Source organism: Hakea prostrata, chromosome 2 (assembly GCF_041222555.1).
Source record: "Hakea prostrata isolate BN-2017 chromosome 2, UWA_Hpros_2, whole genome shotgun sequence".
Classification (NCBI taxonomy): Eukaryota; Viridiplantae; Streptophyta; class Magnoliopsida; order Proteales; family Proteaceae; genus Hakea; species Hakea prostrata.
The window spans coordinates 47,725,885-47,744,218 of NC_142601.1; the positions used below are offsets into that span (position 1 = coordinate 47,725,885).

Below are 18,334 nucleotides of genomic sequence, written 5' to 3' on the forward strand. Positions count from 1 at the left end.
ACCTGACGTACCATGAGGGAACAATGTGATTGGCACCAAAGGGCATCTTGACTACTAAATTGGAAATAGAACTCCATTTATCCGTTTGTCCTTCAAGTGGAAGAAAAGAGTAAAATTGAAACCCCTTTACAGACAAGCACAGTGTAATATTGAAATTGCAAACAACTATCGCACACAATAAACACAAGATTTTTTACGTGGTTCGGCAAGATTGCCTACATCCACGGTGAGATAAGATTTGCTTCATTATCAGTCGAGGATTAGGGCTACATTTACACAGAAAGACCCATACCCACAAAACTTAGAAAAGTTGCAACTAGAAAATAGATGATTTTCAGCAACCAGCAAGTTTGCACCCTGAGTTTCTATGCCTAGGATGTTTGAACGCCTCACTCCCCAGCAAGGTACAGAAGGTCATTGTTGCCATCATTCCTTTTTCTTGCCCTTGATTGTATTTCTTCGTCCCCGACCAATCTGCACCAACAGACACACTCATAAGGAAAGGATGTTTCACAAAAAACTTCCAGAAATTGAAACAGGTAGAAGTAACTTACCATCTTTCTTGGGAACCTACAGCAGAGAAATTGGATCCTGGCCTCTGCCTCGTTTCTTGGTTGCCTTGCTTAGCAACTGAACCAATGGAAAGTGAAGCCAGTGTCATTGATGGCAAGAGCCGAAATTCAAATATCTCATATTGAAAAAAATGCATATAAACATTTGGAGAGGATTTTGCAACCAACCTTTCTTCACCAATCATATGGGTATCATCAGCGCTTAAAAGATTCTTTCTTGCTGTCCAGTTCACCATGAACTCAAAGTTCAATCTTGTCCTCCATGTCATGCCCAACCGCTCTCAACAAACGTCATTAACCGCAGAGGATATACTTGCAAGCCGGGAAGACCAAACCTGTGAAACAAATAAGACAAATGGTTAAAAGATTCTGGGAACACCAAGTCAATGGCTTCCACTTGATTTCGACGCTTGAGCTTTTCATCCTTTTTGCATTCTGGGGCTCTTTTGATAGATCAAAACTCCTCCCTTTCATCCTCAATTCTTGAATGCACCTGGTAACCGCTCTGCTATCGGTTCTCTCCCGCTGTAACTGGCTTGAAAATTTCCAGTACACGAAAAGCTTCATCTGCACCAAAAAGATCATAACAATTGAAGAAGAGACGGATAGCAGAGATGGAAGCCACCATTTCTTGCAAGTTTGTTCTTGCGAGTGGATGGAAGAGGTGAAGAGAATTGTCAGGAAAAATCCATGAAATGCTAAGAAAAACAGCAAAGCTGAGATAATTCTCGTTTTATGTTGTCCAATCGGGTTTCCTTCATGGCGATTCGCCTCCCGAAGAGGTCTTCTTCTCTCTGCCAGAGCTTGAGTAGCAAGAGATGACCAGGGCTATCGGAGATCTCCATTAAAGGGTGCTGCTGGATCGCAGAAACAGCGGTCATAGCAGATACAAGTTTTTGTTGATGTTCTTCATCAACAGGGATTTCAACAACGACGTGGGCGTCTTTCGATTCTGCCATTAAATCTCAGGTATCAAATAAAGTCTGCGACTTTGAAATGAAAACAAACAAGAAATGATACGAGATAAAATTGAAAAACACAATCTGTGCTGTAAGCGATGCGTGAACTGAACTATAATAAAATATCAAAGATAAATAGTAAATAAATTAAACGAAAGAAAGAAAGAAAGCGCGCTTGATCAAAGATTGCGAGAGTTTGGTTCGTAGCATTGTGGGGGGTAAGAGAGGGAACGATAACAGATATTTAAAGATGTAGGGTCTCCAACGTTCTTAAACGGTCATTTGGGACCCAAAAAAAAAAAAAAAAAAAAAAAACCATTCTCTTCCTCTAACGGTCACTAGGTAGTGTTATTATATCGTAATTTATTTTCCCGAAACGCTGAATCCGGTTCCGTAATACGTAACACCGTTACAGGACGAGACGGACGTGATAACGGTCACATTTGGCACTTCTTTTTTTGGCCTGCTGATTATATGGAGTTGTTGTTCCGTCCAGTATCTGGGATCCGAAAATGTCTATTTGAGATCGATCTGAAAAAAGTAGGGTTCCTTTCTTCAGTTATCAGGGTATTCTATACCCACCAAAAATAAAATTAGAAAGAAAGGTATCCGAGTCGGATCATGTGAGGGGGACCTCAAATGTAAGAAGGTGTATCTGCAAACATAGAACTGAGGATGGAATGTCGAAGAAATTTAATTCCGCAGCTGTAACTCTGTAAGTATAATCTTCGTTTGTTTGGAAATCTCACAGACGTACATGTGTATTACAGTGTTTCTTGTTTTATGGTTCTGATTTTGTTGATTTTGGATTCCTATGGTCTCTCTTTTGATGTTGTGCAACCATTGTTCTCATTCCATATTACATTCTGAAATGCTCGGGAGTTGCTTTATGGGTGACTGAAATGAAGGCAGGAATGAAGAAAAGTTCACCAAGGTTGATCTATTTTGCCCAGGAATTAGTGGGCACACTGTTCTGTTGAAGGTCGTTTTGGAGAAGCTTGCCCTAATGGGCCACAGGTACTCAATTGTGGCATGATTGGTTGGGAATCGCATTGGTTAGAGATGAAAGTGGCATGATTGCTTTTAGACATGGGAGTCTCTGAAGGTTTCAGCAGCTTACTTAGTTTGAGATGTTTGAACTTGATAACGAATTTGAGGCTCCCACCAGCTGGGTGCGTGTGGAGGAAATTTGTCCTGCACTGATCCGTACGTACAAAACTAGTACGGTGATACTGACTGGAAATAGAAAAACACAAAAGTAAAGACACAAGGATTTACGTGGTTCGGCACGGTGGCCACATCCACGGGAAATTTCATGGAACCAATTCACTAATCAGGGAGAGATTACAATAGACACCTCACTCACACTGTGTGTGGGACCCACTCAACAAGAATCTCACTTTGACAATATTATTCTCACCACTCTACCCACAATGATAGAAACAAATATCAGAAAGTAATATACAAGGGAAAATCTACTGTAGATAATCCACCCCAACTCAAAGGAGAGAACTTGCTCTATAAAAGAACTCACTTCCTTAACACCCTCACAAAACACTCTATGCACCTCAATGTGCTCCTCTTGAGTGTTTGTTCTGTTGAGATCCTCTATTCATAGGCAAACTAAAGATGAGGCAAAGTACACTTTTCAACAAGTGAATAGGTACCATAAATGCCACCCACTCCCCTTGTGTTTTTGTCAATGAATGGCACCATCCTACACCATTTTCTTCACATGGAATGGTTTTTGTCAATGGACGGTGCTGTCCACATTAAATGCTACAATGCGTGGGTTAAGTGGTTTTGTGGTAATATCAGAATGAAGCTTGGGGGTTGGGGGAGTCGAGTTAATATTGGATATCCACTTTTTTATTTTTTTCGTGATCATTGTATAGATGCATCTCTAGAGAGAGATCTCCTTGTCTTCTCTCAAAGAAGATGATCAATTTTTGCCGCCTTAGATTCTTATAGAAACTGGAGAAATGTATAGTAACAGTTCACTTACTCCATCAGTTGCTAGGTAACAATGAGTGAGAAGGATGCAAATGCTGGGAGGTTTGGGAGGGAATCATGGTGATAATATGATTCCAAGTCAATGTATTTGAGTCCTAAATGGATCTGAGTCATTAAGAGTTTGAAACACTCTCCTTCCTACTCGCAACAATCATTTCAGTTTGACATTGTCTGCAGTTCTAGCTTCAGCTTTTGGAATGGTCCTGTAACCGATGTTTGGATTGTGTCTCTTTTTTTTTTCTTTTTTTTTTGGGGTGGGGAATGAGGGGCAGTGGTGGTTTCTTTTCCAATGTTGGGTCATCATTTGTTTGTTGATGTCTTTGATTTGTCTTTCAATTTGGTTCATTTTATTTATGCTGCCTTAATTTGCCAAGCTTGGAACTCTCTGTTTGGTATTGATGATTAAACTTGTTTTGGTTCTAATTAACACCATCTTGCATAAATGGGTCAAACTTGTCTGTAACAATGCTGTATCCATGAAAGCCTGCAGAGGTTGAAACTCAGACATGACGCATTTTGCATTTTCTGCAAATCTTAGAACTGGCTTCAACCCTGAGTCATTTTTTTTTTGGATGAATAAAAACTATATTAAAAGCCGCAAAGGGAAGAGAATGTACCAGAGAATGAGAACAAAAGAGGGGGGGGGGGGGAGAGAGAACCAGCCTTCAAGGAGGAGGCTGAAGAAGAGAGGTCTAGACCCTAGGAGATAACAATAAGCCTTTTCCTTGGGGTGGGGAAGGGACATCAAAGTAGATGGCTTTTCAAATCATGTCTAACAAACGAGATTTGGGAGTACATCTCTTAAGGTTATGCTTCGACCATAGGTGATGAAGAGTAGCACCAAAAACCAACTTGCCAACCTGGTCACCAAAAACCAACTTGCCTGAGAAATTCCTCAAGATCCAAGACCAATCTCAAACAAAGCCATAGGACCATCTAGAGCGGGCCCAAATAGAGGGTAGGGGTTTTGCCTAAAGGAAGTGGGCAAAGGGGCAAGTGAAGAAGAGGTGGTCAACGTCCTTTGAATTTTGGCAAAGGATACAACCAGGGTTAGTAGGGATATAACGGCTAACGAGGAAAGCTTGAGTGTGGAGGCCATGGTTGAGAGCTCTCTAGAGGGTGAGGGAGTGGTGGGGCATGTTTCCTTTGAACCATACTAGGGGAACCTAAGGGATAGGGAGGGAAGGGGAGTGAAAGAGGTTCCAAGCAGAAGAAGTGGAGAAGGTTTTGGATTGAAAGGGAAGCCAAATGGTAAGGTCACGGGGAATGTCCAAAAAGGGGGGGGGGGAGTGAGGGAGGTCCAGACATGTGTGAGACTAGGGTAGGGGAAAGGGGGGGGGGGGGACCAAGAGCCATTAGAGATAAAAGTGGAGTGGGGGGCCAACTTGGGGATACAGGTTTCATACGGAGCGGGGCTAAAGAGGTTATAAAGAATGCCCATCGGATGCCACACGTCAAGCCAAAAGGAGATTGAGGAACCTGAGGAGATATGGGTAGAAATAGCTGGCAGTGAGGGAGGTACAGACATGTGTAAGACTAGGGTAGGGGAGGGGGGGGACCAAGAGCCATTGGAGATAAAAGTGGAGTGGGGGGCCAACTTAGGGATTCGGGTTTCATACGTGGAGCGGGGCTAAAGAGGTTATAAAGAATGCCCATCGAATGCCACACGTCAAGCCAAAAGGAGACTGAGGAACCTGAGGAGATATGGGTAGAAATAGCTGGCAGTGAGGGAGGTACAGACATGTGTAAGACTAGGGTAGGGGGGGGGACCAAGAGCCATTGGAGATAAAAGTGGAGTGGGGGGCCAACTTAGGGATACGGGTTTCATATGCGGAGCGGGGCTAAAGAGGTTGTAAATAATGCCCATTGGATGCCACTTCTCAAGCCAAAAGGAGACTGAGGAACCTAAGGAAATATGGGTAGAAATAGCTGGGAGAGTGAGCGGTGTCAGTTGGAGGAGCATTCTGCAAACCCATGAGGAGTTGGAGGGGAGAGAGGTTGTCCAAAATGAGTCGATTTGAGGAGGTAGGAGTAGACCTAGTTAACCCAAATGGAGTCATGCTTAAAAGCTAAAGCAAGCCACATTAACTTTTTGCATGCGGCGGATACCTAAATCTCCTTCCAACTTTGGGCTACAGATATGAGACCAACTGATTGGGTGGAGGAAGCAAGTGGATTCTTGTCCTTTCCTGAGGAAGGCATAAAAGAGAGTAGAGCTTCCATCTCACAAATGGTGGATTTGGGTATGGAGAAAATACCGTATCAATAAAAATATGAGGCTTAGAGGACAAATCAAGTTAGCACAAGTCTATAGGCAAACAAAAGAAGCTTATCTATCCAAAGTTAAAAATTCTTGTGAATCTTGTCAAGCAATGGGGCACAATGGTGTTTACTTAGCCTATGAGGGATAAGGGGAAGACCAAGGTAGGTCATGAGAAAGGTACCAAGGCTGAAACCTATAAGCTGGTGGAGAAAGGCACGATCGTAGCCCAAAACTCCCTAGAGAAAGAGGGTGTCAAGATTGACACGGAGACCAAAGAGAGACTCAAAGGGAGAAAGGCTAGAAAGAATAGAGGAGATAGAAGCATAGGAGGCCTTGTGAAAAATCATAAGATCATGTGCAAAGACGAGATGGGTAAGATTGAGAGATTTGCACTGGGTGTGAGGGGCTGGTTAGTTTTGGATTGGAGAGTATAGGATAAGACCTCCAATGCAAGGGAGAAGAAGAAGGGGGCAGCTTTCGTGGATACCAACACGAGAGGGAAATTATCTCACCGGGGAACTGTTGGTGATGATAGAGAAGTTGGGGGGGGGGGGGGTGGAAATGCAACGTCAACCTGATTCATTTGGCCTTCCTTTGTTAACTATTCCTTCCCTCCGGAACTGTTGGTTATGATGGAGAACTCCAGCCTTCTTGCTCTCAAAGCTATGAAATGCAATCCAATTGGTTGCAAACCTAATGCCTAGCCTCATCAAGTCACCTTGATATCGGTCCCTCATCAGTTGCAGTGCAAACCTATTGTTATAGTTGAAGGTGCTGCCCACATTAAGCAAGTAGAGCCGTGAAGGTAGCAGTTAGGGGTTGGGAATAAAATAGAAAAGAGAGAATTCCTTTAAGGGCTTAGAGGCTTAGGATGGAGTCTCTTTTTATGCCAATTCCGATCCTGACTGCCTTTGTGATTTCACTTTCCATCTTGACTCACATCGTGCTTTGTCCACCACCCATTCACAATCTTCACTTGACCCATATCCTTCAGCATTAGGTCAATGCAATGTGCATCAGAAGGAATTTATAAGAGCTTGTACCTGGGATTCTCCATCATCTTCATCCCAGCCTTTTTAAAGTTGGACGCATTATTTATGACAAGCCTTCAACAACATATAAACATACTTTGCATCCTTCTTCTCTCGGGATGCATCCACTGACTTGAGGAACATCGTCCGTTTGTCGTAATTCAACATGAAATTGATGATGGATTGACTAGTGGGACTAGTCCAACCATCACACATAACTATACCCCATAATGAGCCCACATAGGCTTCAACCCTTAATGTATGTCTTCTGATCTTCTTTATGCTTTGGCAGATACATTGTAGATCTTATGTGGGGTTAGCCCCTACACTCCATTTCCAACCCTGTTGATCTCATTAAAGATTGCACTATTGTAGAGCCCCTAGGCTGCATTTGTTGGATTGTTGTAGTAGAAAACCCATTTGGAGAAAGTAACCCCCATTTTCTCCTTCACATTCCCCAATATCTGCTTCAACTTCTTCTGTTTGTTTTTTGGCCTCTTAAATAGGGTAGGATCTGTGTATCTAGATCTGTGGCTGCTGCTGATGAAGGTCGGCCCTGTGGGGCCATAGGGCTCGGGTGGGATCTACCTCTTCCCTGACAATGGCTCCTCCTCATGGGTTGGGATATACCTCCCTAAATTTTCTGGCTCTCTAAAGTACCTTGCTTCCTTAGCCCTTTGTTTCTCCTCAATTCATCCAACCTCTGCTACTCTCCACTCATCTGCATGGCTCTCCTCATCTGCAATGCTTCCTATGACTCAAATAGCCCTTACTCCCTTGGCTCCTTTAGATCGGAGGCATGCTCTCTTAGATCTAGGAGGTCATCTGGGCAAGCATCCTCGAACTCCTCCTTGGCCCAACTTATCAATGATTGCATGTAAAGTGCTCTCACAGACATGTTTTGCCATTGGGTGTGAGCGAAACTAGAGCACTTTCAACCTCATTCACTCGAAGAGGTGCAACCATTGGGTGTGAAGCGGCTAGAAGACCTTGTCTATATGTACTATAATATGAGATTGAGGAAGGATCACATTAAACAAGGATAGATCAAGATAATGGCCTGATTGAGTTGTCTGACATATTTAAGGTGGAAGATGATGATGAGAGCCCCTCATTTGAATGGGTCAGGGATACAGGACACCCATTGTTGGATGAGGAGTAAGGTCATCCCAATAGGCATATTGTTCTAACCCGTCTATCCATTCGTACCACACCCTAGTGCATCGATGAACAATGAAGATCATACAGTTCTTCAACTCCTATGATGATGCCACTTAGAAAACTACTATGGCCCAGGGATCTAATGATGATGATGGTTATAGCAGTGGTTAAGCACCAGCTCTAGCTAAGCCAGCGGCAGAGCGAGTTTTCAATCGCAACGTGAGAAGGTACTAGTACCACCACTGGTACTGAGTCCTAGGGGAGGCTCAGTGTCAACCTGTGCCATAGGATTTACCATATACATATAGCTCTCTCGGTGGTTGCAGACGCAACCATGGACATCAGGATGACAATTCTCAGATGGATATGGCCAGCTTGGCAGGCTCCATGGGATCCATGAGCTTGGATGAGCCTTTGAGGATCTGTATACCAAAGACCATCATCATTCACTAATTTGCAATCCTAGGATAGTGGTATGGAGAGTGTCCGGTCTGTACCATATGGGGCTTGTGGCTATAGACATGGTCCATATGGATATGGAGAAGCTCATAATGGAGTCGGCGGGACATCTACTTATTCTACTGATGAGGGCAGCAGTTTGCAGTCTACATATGGGTATAGTAATGGAGCCTATGGAGGTGCATCATTTCTAGACTCCATCTTTGGAGTTTCATCAGTAGTACCACGGGCCAGTTGGACCAGTTTTGAAAGCGGGCATTGTATAGAATATTTACCCTTATGACATTTCCTAGGATGGGATATTTCCATTATGTTGATGATCACACTTATAGAAACACAATGAATGAGTTTGTGGACATCTTTAGGCATAACTTGTCATAGGCAGTTTTCATCTAGGCACTCAACTTCAACCTGAAGCCTCAGACTTTGTTTTTGGTTATTATATTTTGTTGTATATGTAATTTTCTATCAAACATTTCATGTATGCAATACAGTTTGTTCAATTTTATGAAGTTTGTATATCTCAGAACCTCTCATATGTTAGTATACTTAAATGATAGCTTTTCACTGGGTTTTTTTAAAAGCAAAATACTAGTTCCATTGTGTTCATTATGCTTTAAATATAGTGGGTAAGAAATCAGATGAAAAGACCATCAAATGAGGCCAAAACTTGCTGCCGGAACTTGCTTGGAGAAGTTCCAAGTTTCAACTAAGATTTTAGTTGAAACCACCATGTCTCGGTTTCTGGCCTGGTCGAAACCCGCCTCGAAACTGAGATTCCAATCCTTGGCTTGAAGCACTCCAATGTCTATCCATGTTGGATCAAAAGCATTGATTTGCTTGCTTCTACTTTTCTTTCAGCAAAGTAGAGTACATTTAAGAAGAGGGTCCGAGGGACCAAAATCCAAGTTTGATCTAGAACTAAATCAAGAAATTCAACACAGAGATAAAAACCACTACTTCTAAGGGAATAGTAGGAGTGCAGTGCCTTCCCTGTATCAGCTTTTCTAAGATTTACCCCTCCTGACTGGGTTTGATGCTAATGAGGTGGAATAACTTTAGAAGCATTACTTCTCAAGTGCCAGTGCATAATAAGTCTTACAAAAGGAACACCTTATCTAGATCAGTATTGCTCAACAAAATATGGTTGGTGGCAGCTAAAAGTGCATTGCAGTTGTATAATGGATCTAGTTATGCTGGTTTAAATCAACTTGTGATGCCATAATATTTTCTTTAGATGGGCACTTTGAGATTCCATTATGTATGACAGCCAACTCTCTCCCAGTGATTAGTTTTGAATGTACAGAAGCTTTTGAATATGAAATTCTGGCATACATTTTGGACTTAGTCCATATGTATTCTGAATCTGGAAAACATGTAGTTTTCTGGTGCTTGCCCTTTTTTTTTATTTATGTATATATTTGTTATCTACTACTCTGAGTGATGAATATTGGAAGGTTTATAAAACTCAGCCTGGCATTTAGATTGGTTAACTCTGATCTCAAAATTTCCTTCTGTTTATCTTTGAATTATCCTGATGTTTAGGGTTTAGGGTTTTCTTCTTCTTCTTCTTCTTCTTCTTCTTCTCTCTTCTCTCTCTCTTTTTGTGGGGTAAAAGATTTTTCTGGTTCTATCCATTGAGAAACCAAAAATCTCATATTTCTATTGTATAGAATATGCTTCTGTTTTGATATCACAGGACTTAGATGAAAATATGATACTTGATGTTCTTGAAATGCCACTGACAGGTTAATCATTTATCTAAGTTAGCTGCTTGATCATAACCTTTTTTTTTCCGTTTCATGGGGGACCTTACCTGTGAGATCTACATTTAGGCCATTCTGGAGTTCCAGCAAACCAATGCAGGTACTTGGAATTTTCCAAAAGATTGTTTTAGTGGAGAAACTTGAGGTAAATTGCTGTCAATTTTATTTTCAGCACTTCTTTTCTTCTTCTTTTTCCTTTTTTACTGTCTCTTTTTCTATTTCATTTTTTTTTTTGGGGGGGGGGGGGGTTTCATATGTAAAGAGTAAGTAATTGATTCTTGTATTAGTATCCTCATTGTAGTAGTCCCTATGGTCTGAACTTTATTTACAGTTCATAATTTGTAGAAATGCCATGAAAAGTTTATTCTTCTGATGATAATGGTGTTGCCAAATGCTTCTTGACATCCCATTAAACAATAGGGTTCATCAGATCATCAGGTAAATCCCACAAGACACAATCAGAATTGAATATGCTGGAGCCTTTTCCCACAGTTTTTCCACCTTCTGCCTCCTCTCCTTCCTCATCCTGCCCTCTCTCATGCAATCCCTCTTGTTGATGATCACCTCCCCCTGCAGTGCATGTACTCCCTGTACACATACTCTGGTTCCATGGGGATGCTTCCGCATCATTATCATAAGAAGATGGCCCAAATTGGAAGCCCGAAACTGCCACTGGAAATTCATTGCAGGCTCTGGCAAAACCATCAGATGTCTCTCCGGTGGAGGTTGTGGTCCAGGGCTTGTTGTTAGTTGGTAGTGAATCAGGTTCTTGCATTGCCTTGGAGAGGCCAAGCTTAATCTTCTGTATGGTGTCATCCTTGTCATTGTTGGTACTCCCTGTGATAAAGGTGGTAGTAGCAGAGCTCCCTCCAACAGGTTCAGAGAATGGAGATACTTCAAACCCAGGTGTGGAGGTCTGGTGTTGGTGTTGGTGTTGGTGTTGGTGTTGGTGTTGGTGTTGGAGCTGAAAGTCAATGCGCCTCTTGGTTAGCAGGTGGAGCATCTCATCCTTGAAGCAGCCAAGTGCTGCCTCAGCAAGATGAGCTACCTGAGGTGGGGCAAGGGTGGTGGCTATCTCAGCCACCAAGTGGGAGAAGGGCTTGTGTGTCACAGGGTCAATTCCCATCCCGGATAGCTTCTTCTTCAGCTTGGTATTCCAGTGGTTCTTGACGTCATTATCAGTGCGGCCGGGCAATTGGGCAGCAATTAACGACCACCTGCAAAATTATTCACTCTGGGTAACTTTGAGAACCAAATAGCCATACCCACTTTCTCAAAATCAGAATATCATATTGGAATGACAAATGTAGTAGTGCTGCTCATGTTTGTTGATATACAAGATCAACTAACTGATAAATAACCAGCACTTCTAGACAGAGCAGATATTATGGTTTTTACCTGTTTCCAACAACAGAATGAAGCTTGACAATGGCTTGTTCCTCTACTTCTGAAAATTCGCCATGCTTTAGATCTGGCCGGAGGTAGTTGGTCCACCGGAGACGGCAGCTCTTCCCACACCTCTGCAGACCTGTCATCAGAATTGTAAAGTGAGAAGCCAATAATAAGATTCATGTATGGATGACAAACTGTTTTCAAGTTAAAGAAAGAGAGAAAGAGAACCAGCATTCTTGGGAATGAGGCGCCAGTTACGGGTGCCGTGTTGGGCAATGTAAGAAGAAAGCTTGTTGTCTTCTTCAGGGGTCCACTGTCCCCTTTTGACATTGTCCTTCTCACAGCACGGGATCCGACCCATCTCAAAATAATTTGACCCCTCTTGTTCTTATAGAGATTAGAGAAACCAACCAACTTCTCTTCTGAGCTCAGAGATGATGAGACCTCAAGACAAGAATATAAAAAAAAAACAGGGGAAAGCAACAGAGGAAGTTGAGGAAGTTGAGGAAGCTTGGAATCAGGAGAGAGAGGGAGAGAGAGAGAGAGAGAGATTCTCTATACCTTCATCTCTTTCTTTTAGGTTTTGAAGAGGAGATAAGTTTCTTTTTTTTGGGGGTCTTTAAAGTATAATTTGGGGGAGGGAAGAAGTGTTTGTTTGTGTTTGTTCTGGTTGCTGAGTGAAGAAAAGAAATGGGAAGGGTGGGTATTAATAAAAAGGTTCACGTGGATGCTTACTGCATGGGAGTAGACCATCGAAGTCGCATGATTTCATTAAAGAATTCAACGCCGTTGAGCGTGTGAAGCTCCTGGCCGGTAGCTCACCCTCAAGATGCCTGGTCAACTCTCTCTCTCTCTCTCTCTCTCTCTCTCTCTCTCTCTCTCTCTCTCTCTCTCTCTCTCTCTTGTTTTGACTACTTGGACTGGATTTGATTGGTGGAACAAAGGAGGACTTGCGCAGAGTCTGTTTGATGAGTCATACAAAACGATGGGTGAAATTAAGGTCTTTGTACGCCTGGATGATAACTGATTATTCTCGATTTGGTAACATCACTTAGTCCTAAAAAAAAAAGATAAAATTCATTTTGTCTTGAACTGAATTTGTTATTTAAATTCATGTTGTCTGTTCATGCATCAAGTTTGAGTTCAATTAATAACAAGACTTCAATATATAACACTCTGAATCTCCAAATATGGATGGAAGATGGGAACATGGCCAAGATGTCTCACACTCGACAAACACGACCACCTTCTTGGCCAGGGTATCTATCTACTACCTAGTTGCATTCCCTGAAAATATCCTGAAAAGAACAGGGGAAAAAATATAGCTCCCATGCTTGATGATATCTTCAATAATAGGAATGGAGATGTGGTTTGCACTAGGGGCGTAAATGGATTGGATTTGGATCGGATAGTGGTAATACCATATATGTATCATATATTCGCATGAATTCGGATAATATCCTATCATTTCTGATAGATTTGGTTGGATATTTATTTTCTTATGTAGATTCTTCTAAATGGGTATGAATATAGATTGAATATAAGTTTTCGACTACATGTTGACATCTTTGTCATTTTATTGTGAGGGCTAGGTTTGAAATATAGAATTTAACAACTTTAGTAGTTACTTTAGTAAAACTTTTAGAAAATAGTCACATATCTCAAGTGAAAATTAAATAAAAATAGGAAAAACAAAATCCAAATAAGTAGCTTAATCAGATAATTTATCGAACGGATAATAATCAGAAGGAATAGGGTATACCATATCCGCATCCTATTATTAATCAAATGAATTTGGATACCATAAACGGATGCTGATGTGAATTCGAGAGTGGATTTTAATCATCCCTTTACACCCCTAGTTTGCATAGGTTTGGAAACCGCCACTCTGGGTGAACCAGTCCCTCAGCACATAACCTCCGTAAGAAGTATTGGATATGATCTACTTCTACCGATGATCAAAATTTGGAATCATTGATGATGGTTTTCCAATGGAATGGATCTAATAATGAGGCAAGTGGGAAATGGTCAGCATACTCACATATATAAGGATCAATGGGTCCCTTCCCTACCTTTCCATTGTATCCTTAGCTCTCCCCAATAAAATAGTCCATCTTTGGTGCATGATCTAATTGATTGAGTTGGAATAGATTGGCCTTAAATTTACTTTTTTCCCCATTGAGGTTAATGCCATCTAGATATTCTAATTCTCTCCCATAACTCTGAGGACACATGGGTTTGGTGTAAGTCACAACATGGAAATTTCACGGTAAGGCCTGCCTATTATCAATGCATGGCAATGACAGATTCTCAAGAGTTAACATCAGCTCCTCTTCTTCACCTTCTTTTTGTTGGAAGAGAATTTGGAAAGTCCCCACTTTGTCGAAGATTAAACATTTTTTATGGAGAACATCATATGGAGCTATGGCCATTTGGAAAATCTTTATTTCGCAGGAAATGCTCCCAAACCCCGCTTTGCCTTTTATGTAGTTTAGTCATTGAGAATATTGGGCATACTTTGCTTTATTGTTCACATGCTAAGGAATGTTAGAGGTTATCTCCTCTTTGAATTGATGTTTTTAATTTTCATGGTGATATTCTATATGATTGAATTAGCTTCATTTCTTATACTTTCAAAGATTATGGCAATTTGACTGATTTAGATCAAATGTGAAGTACTCTCATTTGGTGTATTTGGAAGACTAGGAACTCAATGTTATTTAAGAGACTAAACCTTCTATCATGCACACACTTAGCTATTTCATGTTTTGTATGCAGAAATTCAACACTATTGTGGACACGAACTGCAAAGAGGAGAGAGTACATTGGCTCAGCCATCTCATAGGGACGATACCGGAGATTCGTTTAAGCTCTATGTGGATGTTTCTTGGGAGAAAGAAACCCATTTCAGTGGAAGAGGATGCATCTTGTGGGATTCGCCAAGGCAACTTTGTGGCTGCTCAGTGTAAAGTCATTGAAGGCGCTTCGGCAGCAATTTTGGAGTTTGAAGCCAGTAGAGATGGCTTACAACTCGCTCTTTAACTTGGAGTTCCAAGTGCACTCTGATTTCAAACCTAATGTGCAGACTTTATTAGGTTTTTTTATTTCTTTAGATTGGATGTGTTAGGGTTTGTTATTTGAAATTTCAAAACTTGTCTCTGAATTTAGGTTAGTTTGTTATCATTACATTCTTAGGTCTAGTAACTCCTTTGCTGATTATCTAGCCAAAGGAGCTAGGAAATTCAAACTTGTTAGACATTTGTGGGGTGTTCTACCTTCTTTTATTTTCTCCCTCTTCCTTCTTTCTTCAGTTTCTATGTCTTTGAATCACTTCATCTAATATATATATATATATATATATATATATATATATATATATATTAGTAAATAATTGCACGCTTGTTTTGTTTTATCTGCTAAATAGATAATGTTATAATAATGAAATAAATATATTTTGTTGAAATAGTGCATTCAAATAAAAATTGACATGAAAGGAAAAGAAGAAAAAAAAATCTTAATATTTAATACATATGAAGATTAATTAAACTTATCATATTTAATTTTTCTCTATTTTGATTTTTTTACATTTTATGTCCATTGTATATAGTAAAAATCTTGAAATATATATATATATATATATATATATATATATATATATATATATATATATATATATATATATATATATATATATATATATATATATATATTTATATATATATATATATATATTATGAAATTATAATTTTTCAGTAAAAAAATAAATTTAAGTAATAAATTCATTTTACCTATAAAAGAAGATGTTATTAGTGAGGAAAAAACCAGTTGAAAATTTCAATGTAGTCAGCTATTAATTTATATCATTCTTTTATAGCATATTCACTTGACATGATAGGTTCAGACCTAATAATAAACAATAGTAATAAACAAATTAATTGATAACTTTTATAGATAATCGTATAACATTATTAATAATGATTTAAATAAAAAAAAAAAACTTACTTCAACTCATAATTAAAATTTTTTTTTCTCTCTCATTTATTTGTGTTGTGATTATTGTAGCCAAAGGTTTAACATCGACTACAATACCAATGATATTTGAAAATTAAAAGAGAAATAAATGACAATTGTTAATAAATTTATTTAGTAGCTAAATAATTAAAAAATATTTCAAATTTCAAATAAAGCATAAGTACTTATTAAACACTTAGTTTCTCTTTGATATCAATTTGGTTTTTAAAATCAGCAAGTTCAATAAAATTGTAAATATTTATCCTACAGTCTTTATCTTGCTCCTGAACTTTTTGTATAACTGAAGTATTGTTTAAAAGGATTTCATATAGTTTATTAACATTACTGAAAGTTGTACTTATCGGTTTTACCATTCTAGAACTTATAAAATATGATTTTCTTAGGATCAACAATGTCATTAAACATGACTGCTTGAATTTTGGTACTCTAGAAAACGAAAAATGAATCTTCAATTATTTGAATAAACGTTTGATCATAAAAAGTAATTTTGTCTTTTAACTATTACATCCCCCATCATCAATCAAAATTAGTTTTTGTACTTTTTTAGACCCTCAATTGTTTTGATAATATTTAGTGAAATTTTTGTGCAGTAATACAACCTTTATCTTTCAGTTAGTCTCATAACTTGTCAAATGACTTATTTTAACAATGTCCATCATATTTCCTACAAAAAAATAATTAGTAAATAAAATTATTATTATTTTAATTTAAAAAGTATAAAAAAAAAATTTAATGATACAAATATATCATTATTGTCCATCTATTATACCCTCACAAAGGTTCCCCTGTTACCTCAGATTTGTCAGTAAGATTCATACCCTAATTCACATTCTTGATCTACTTTATTTATTAAGAACCATACCCTCAAAAGGATTATAGTGCATGAATTATTAATTCAATTGAAATTTCAGGTTGTAAGAAACTTAGAATTGTTTACGTTGAATTATATGGTTTTCTGTCATACCTGATCAGTCGTCAAACTGAACTCTTGTTACAATCTAAACCTTTATCTTTCAGTTAGTCTCTAAACTTCCGTTGTTTGAGTATACCACTGCATTGTCAAAAAAAAAAAAAAAAAAAAGAGCAAGAATTCTAGAAGAATATAAGAATTACCAAAAATCAAATTTTGACCAAATTTATTAAAGGTTGGTATTAATTATGAGAGTCGAACTGCACTCAAATGCTCTACTTTTGAATTGATATCGACAACGATGAGTAGTCCAAAACTATCCAATTATACTCCAGCCAAGCCAAGCCAACTAAATCTAGAATATAAATAGAAGCCAAACATCAAACTCCACCGCATTGCTATTGGTTGTTGGAATTGAAACAAGAAGATTCAACAGTGACTACTATAAATCAAACAATTCTGATCTACTTCATTGGGCAACTCGAATGCAGCTTCTCGGATTAAGGGTGCGGTAATCCCAAATTAATTTTGGTTTTTAATAGATCCTCCCAAGATGGAAGAAAACCAATTCCACCAACCAAAGTAGGATAGAAATGAACCTCTAAGAAGAAAAAACATCGTAGGGTTTGAAAAAAGCTAATATCATAGCATAAAAAATACACATAGATACTACGATCCCAATAAGGTAAACATAAATAAACACATTCACTTAAACATAGACCAAGTAACAGAGATAAGAAAAAGAAAAGGAAACGAAGAAGGTATTGTAACAGGGATTAACAATTTTTGATAAGACACAAATAATAGAGAAAAGATTTGAGTAGTATAAAAAAGGGAAAGAAGTATGAATTCGTACTTTAGATTAAGGGTGCAGTAGTCCCAAATTAATTTTGGGGTAAAATTGAGCTTTTGGCACTAAGAACAAACCACCACTGTTCGAACGACAAGTAATGTGATTGTCCTGCTACTACGATCAACGATTCGATACTTTACACTATCGGAAAGGATGAGCAGAAGAGGAGAAGGGAATAAAAGGCAGAGAAAAAGGGGTTGGAATCCCATTTCCCATCCAAGTTAAAGCACATTTGCAGATAAGTTCCTGCAGAAATCTTGCAATTCATCTATCATTCTTAGTTTTCTGCTTAAAGTTTTCATCGGATCAGTTTTTTTATAAATGAAGTAGATCGTTTAGTTTATTAAAAAGCTTTCGTCAGATCAGTGATATGGAATGGAGTGATTAGGGATACTAAACATAAATAAAACAAAACAAAATTTTAAAGAAGAAAACAACGAACAACTAAGATTAATTCAATTTTAACATGAAAGTCAAAAATTGCATGAGAATGAGTAAACTAGAATGAAGAGATTCATACTTTAACCCAAAAGTTGCTTTCGTCTTTAAAATTATTCTGTCTTCAAATTTATATAACACTCTTGTTTGAGTTATAAACCCAAGACTCTATTTTTTTCGATTTTTCGATATTTGTTGTTTCCTTATACATTATATTTTATTTCCTTAAATAAAATATTATACGATTTTTTCTTTCTTTCTTTTATGGTAGTTCACATGCCAAAGTGGTAAAGTCCAATTTCAATTAAAACTGCATTATCGGCATAAGTGTCATTTTCATATAACTTCCCTAATTGTTTTACAATTTTAGTAATAGTATACAATTGAAGACATACAAGAAGTGAGGGGTACATGATTATAGGTAGTTGTTTATTTAGTTTATCTATATATATATATGGTAATTAATTAGTTTTCAAATATTTGTA

The 18,334-nt window shown here is 38.6% G+C and overlaps 1 protein-coding gene and 1 pseudogene across 2 annotated transcripts; both read right to left on the minus strand.

The window, feature by feature from the left end:
• On the minus strand, nucleotides 1-1,727 carry LOC149024556 (uncharacterized; annotated as a pseudogene). The gene is made up of 3 exons (XR_016171434.1): nucleotides 741-1,727; nucleotides 555-630; nucleotides 1-474 (listed from the first exon to the last, which is right to left on the minus strand). The product of XR_016171434.1 is annotated as an uncharacterized LOC149024556 (transcript).
• Nucleotides 1,728-10,520: 8,793 nt separating this feature from the next.
• Nucleotides 10,521-12,081, minus strand: MYB80 (myb domain protein 103). Its single transcript, XM_089142965.1, has 3 exons — nucleotides 11,845-12,081; nucleotides 11,623-11,752; nucleotides 10,521-11,441 (listed from the first exon to the last, which is right to left on the minus strand). The coding sequence occupies exons 1-3, from the start codon at nucleotides 11,975-11,977 to the stop codon at nucleotides 10,634-10,636; spliced, it is 1,071 nt and encodes a 356-aa protein (XP_088999091.1). The 5' UTR covers nucleotides 11,978-12,081; the 3' UTR covers nucleotides 10,521-10,633.
• Between the last annotated feature and the right edge of the window lie 6,253 nt (nucleotides 12,082-18,334).

What these genes read in the sequence shown, in the direction of transcription:
- MYB80 (XM_089142965.1), bottom strand. Translation starts at nt 11,977, where the DNA reads ATGGGTCGGATCCCGTGCTGTGAGAAGGACAATGTCAAAAGGGGACAG. An exon ending in CCTCATTCCCAAGAATGCTG is followed by an intron (nt 11,753 to 11,844) that starts GTTCTCTTTCTC and finishes TTCTGATGACAG; the next exon opens with GTCTGCAGAGGTGTGGGAAG. An exon ending in CATTCTGTTGTTGGAAACAG is followed by an intron (nt 11,442 to 11,622) that starts GTAAAAACCATA and finishes ATAATTTTGCAG; the next exon opens with GTGGTCGTTAATTGCTGCCC.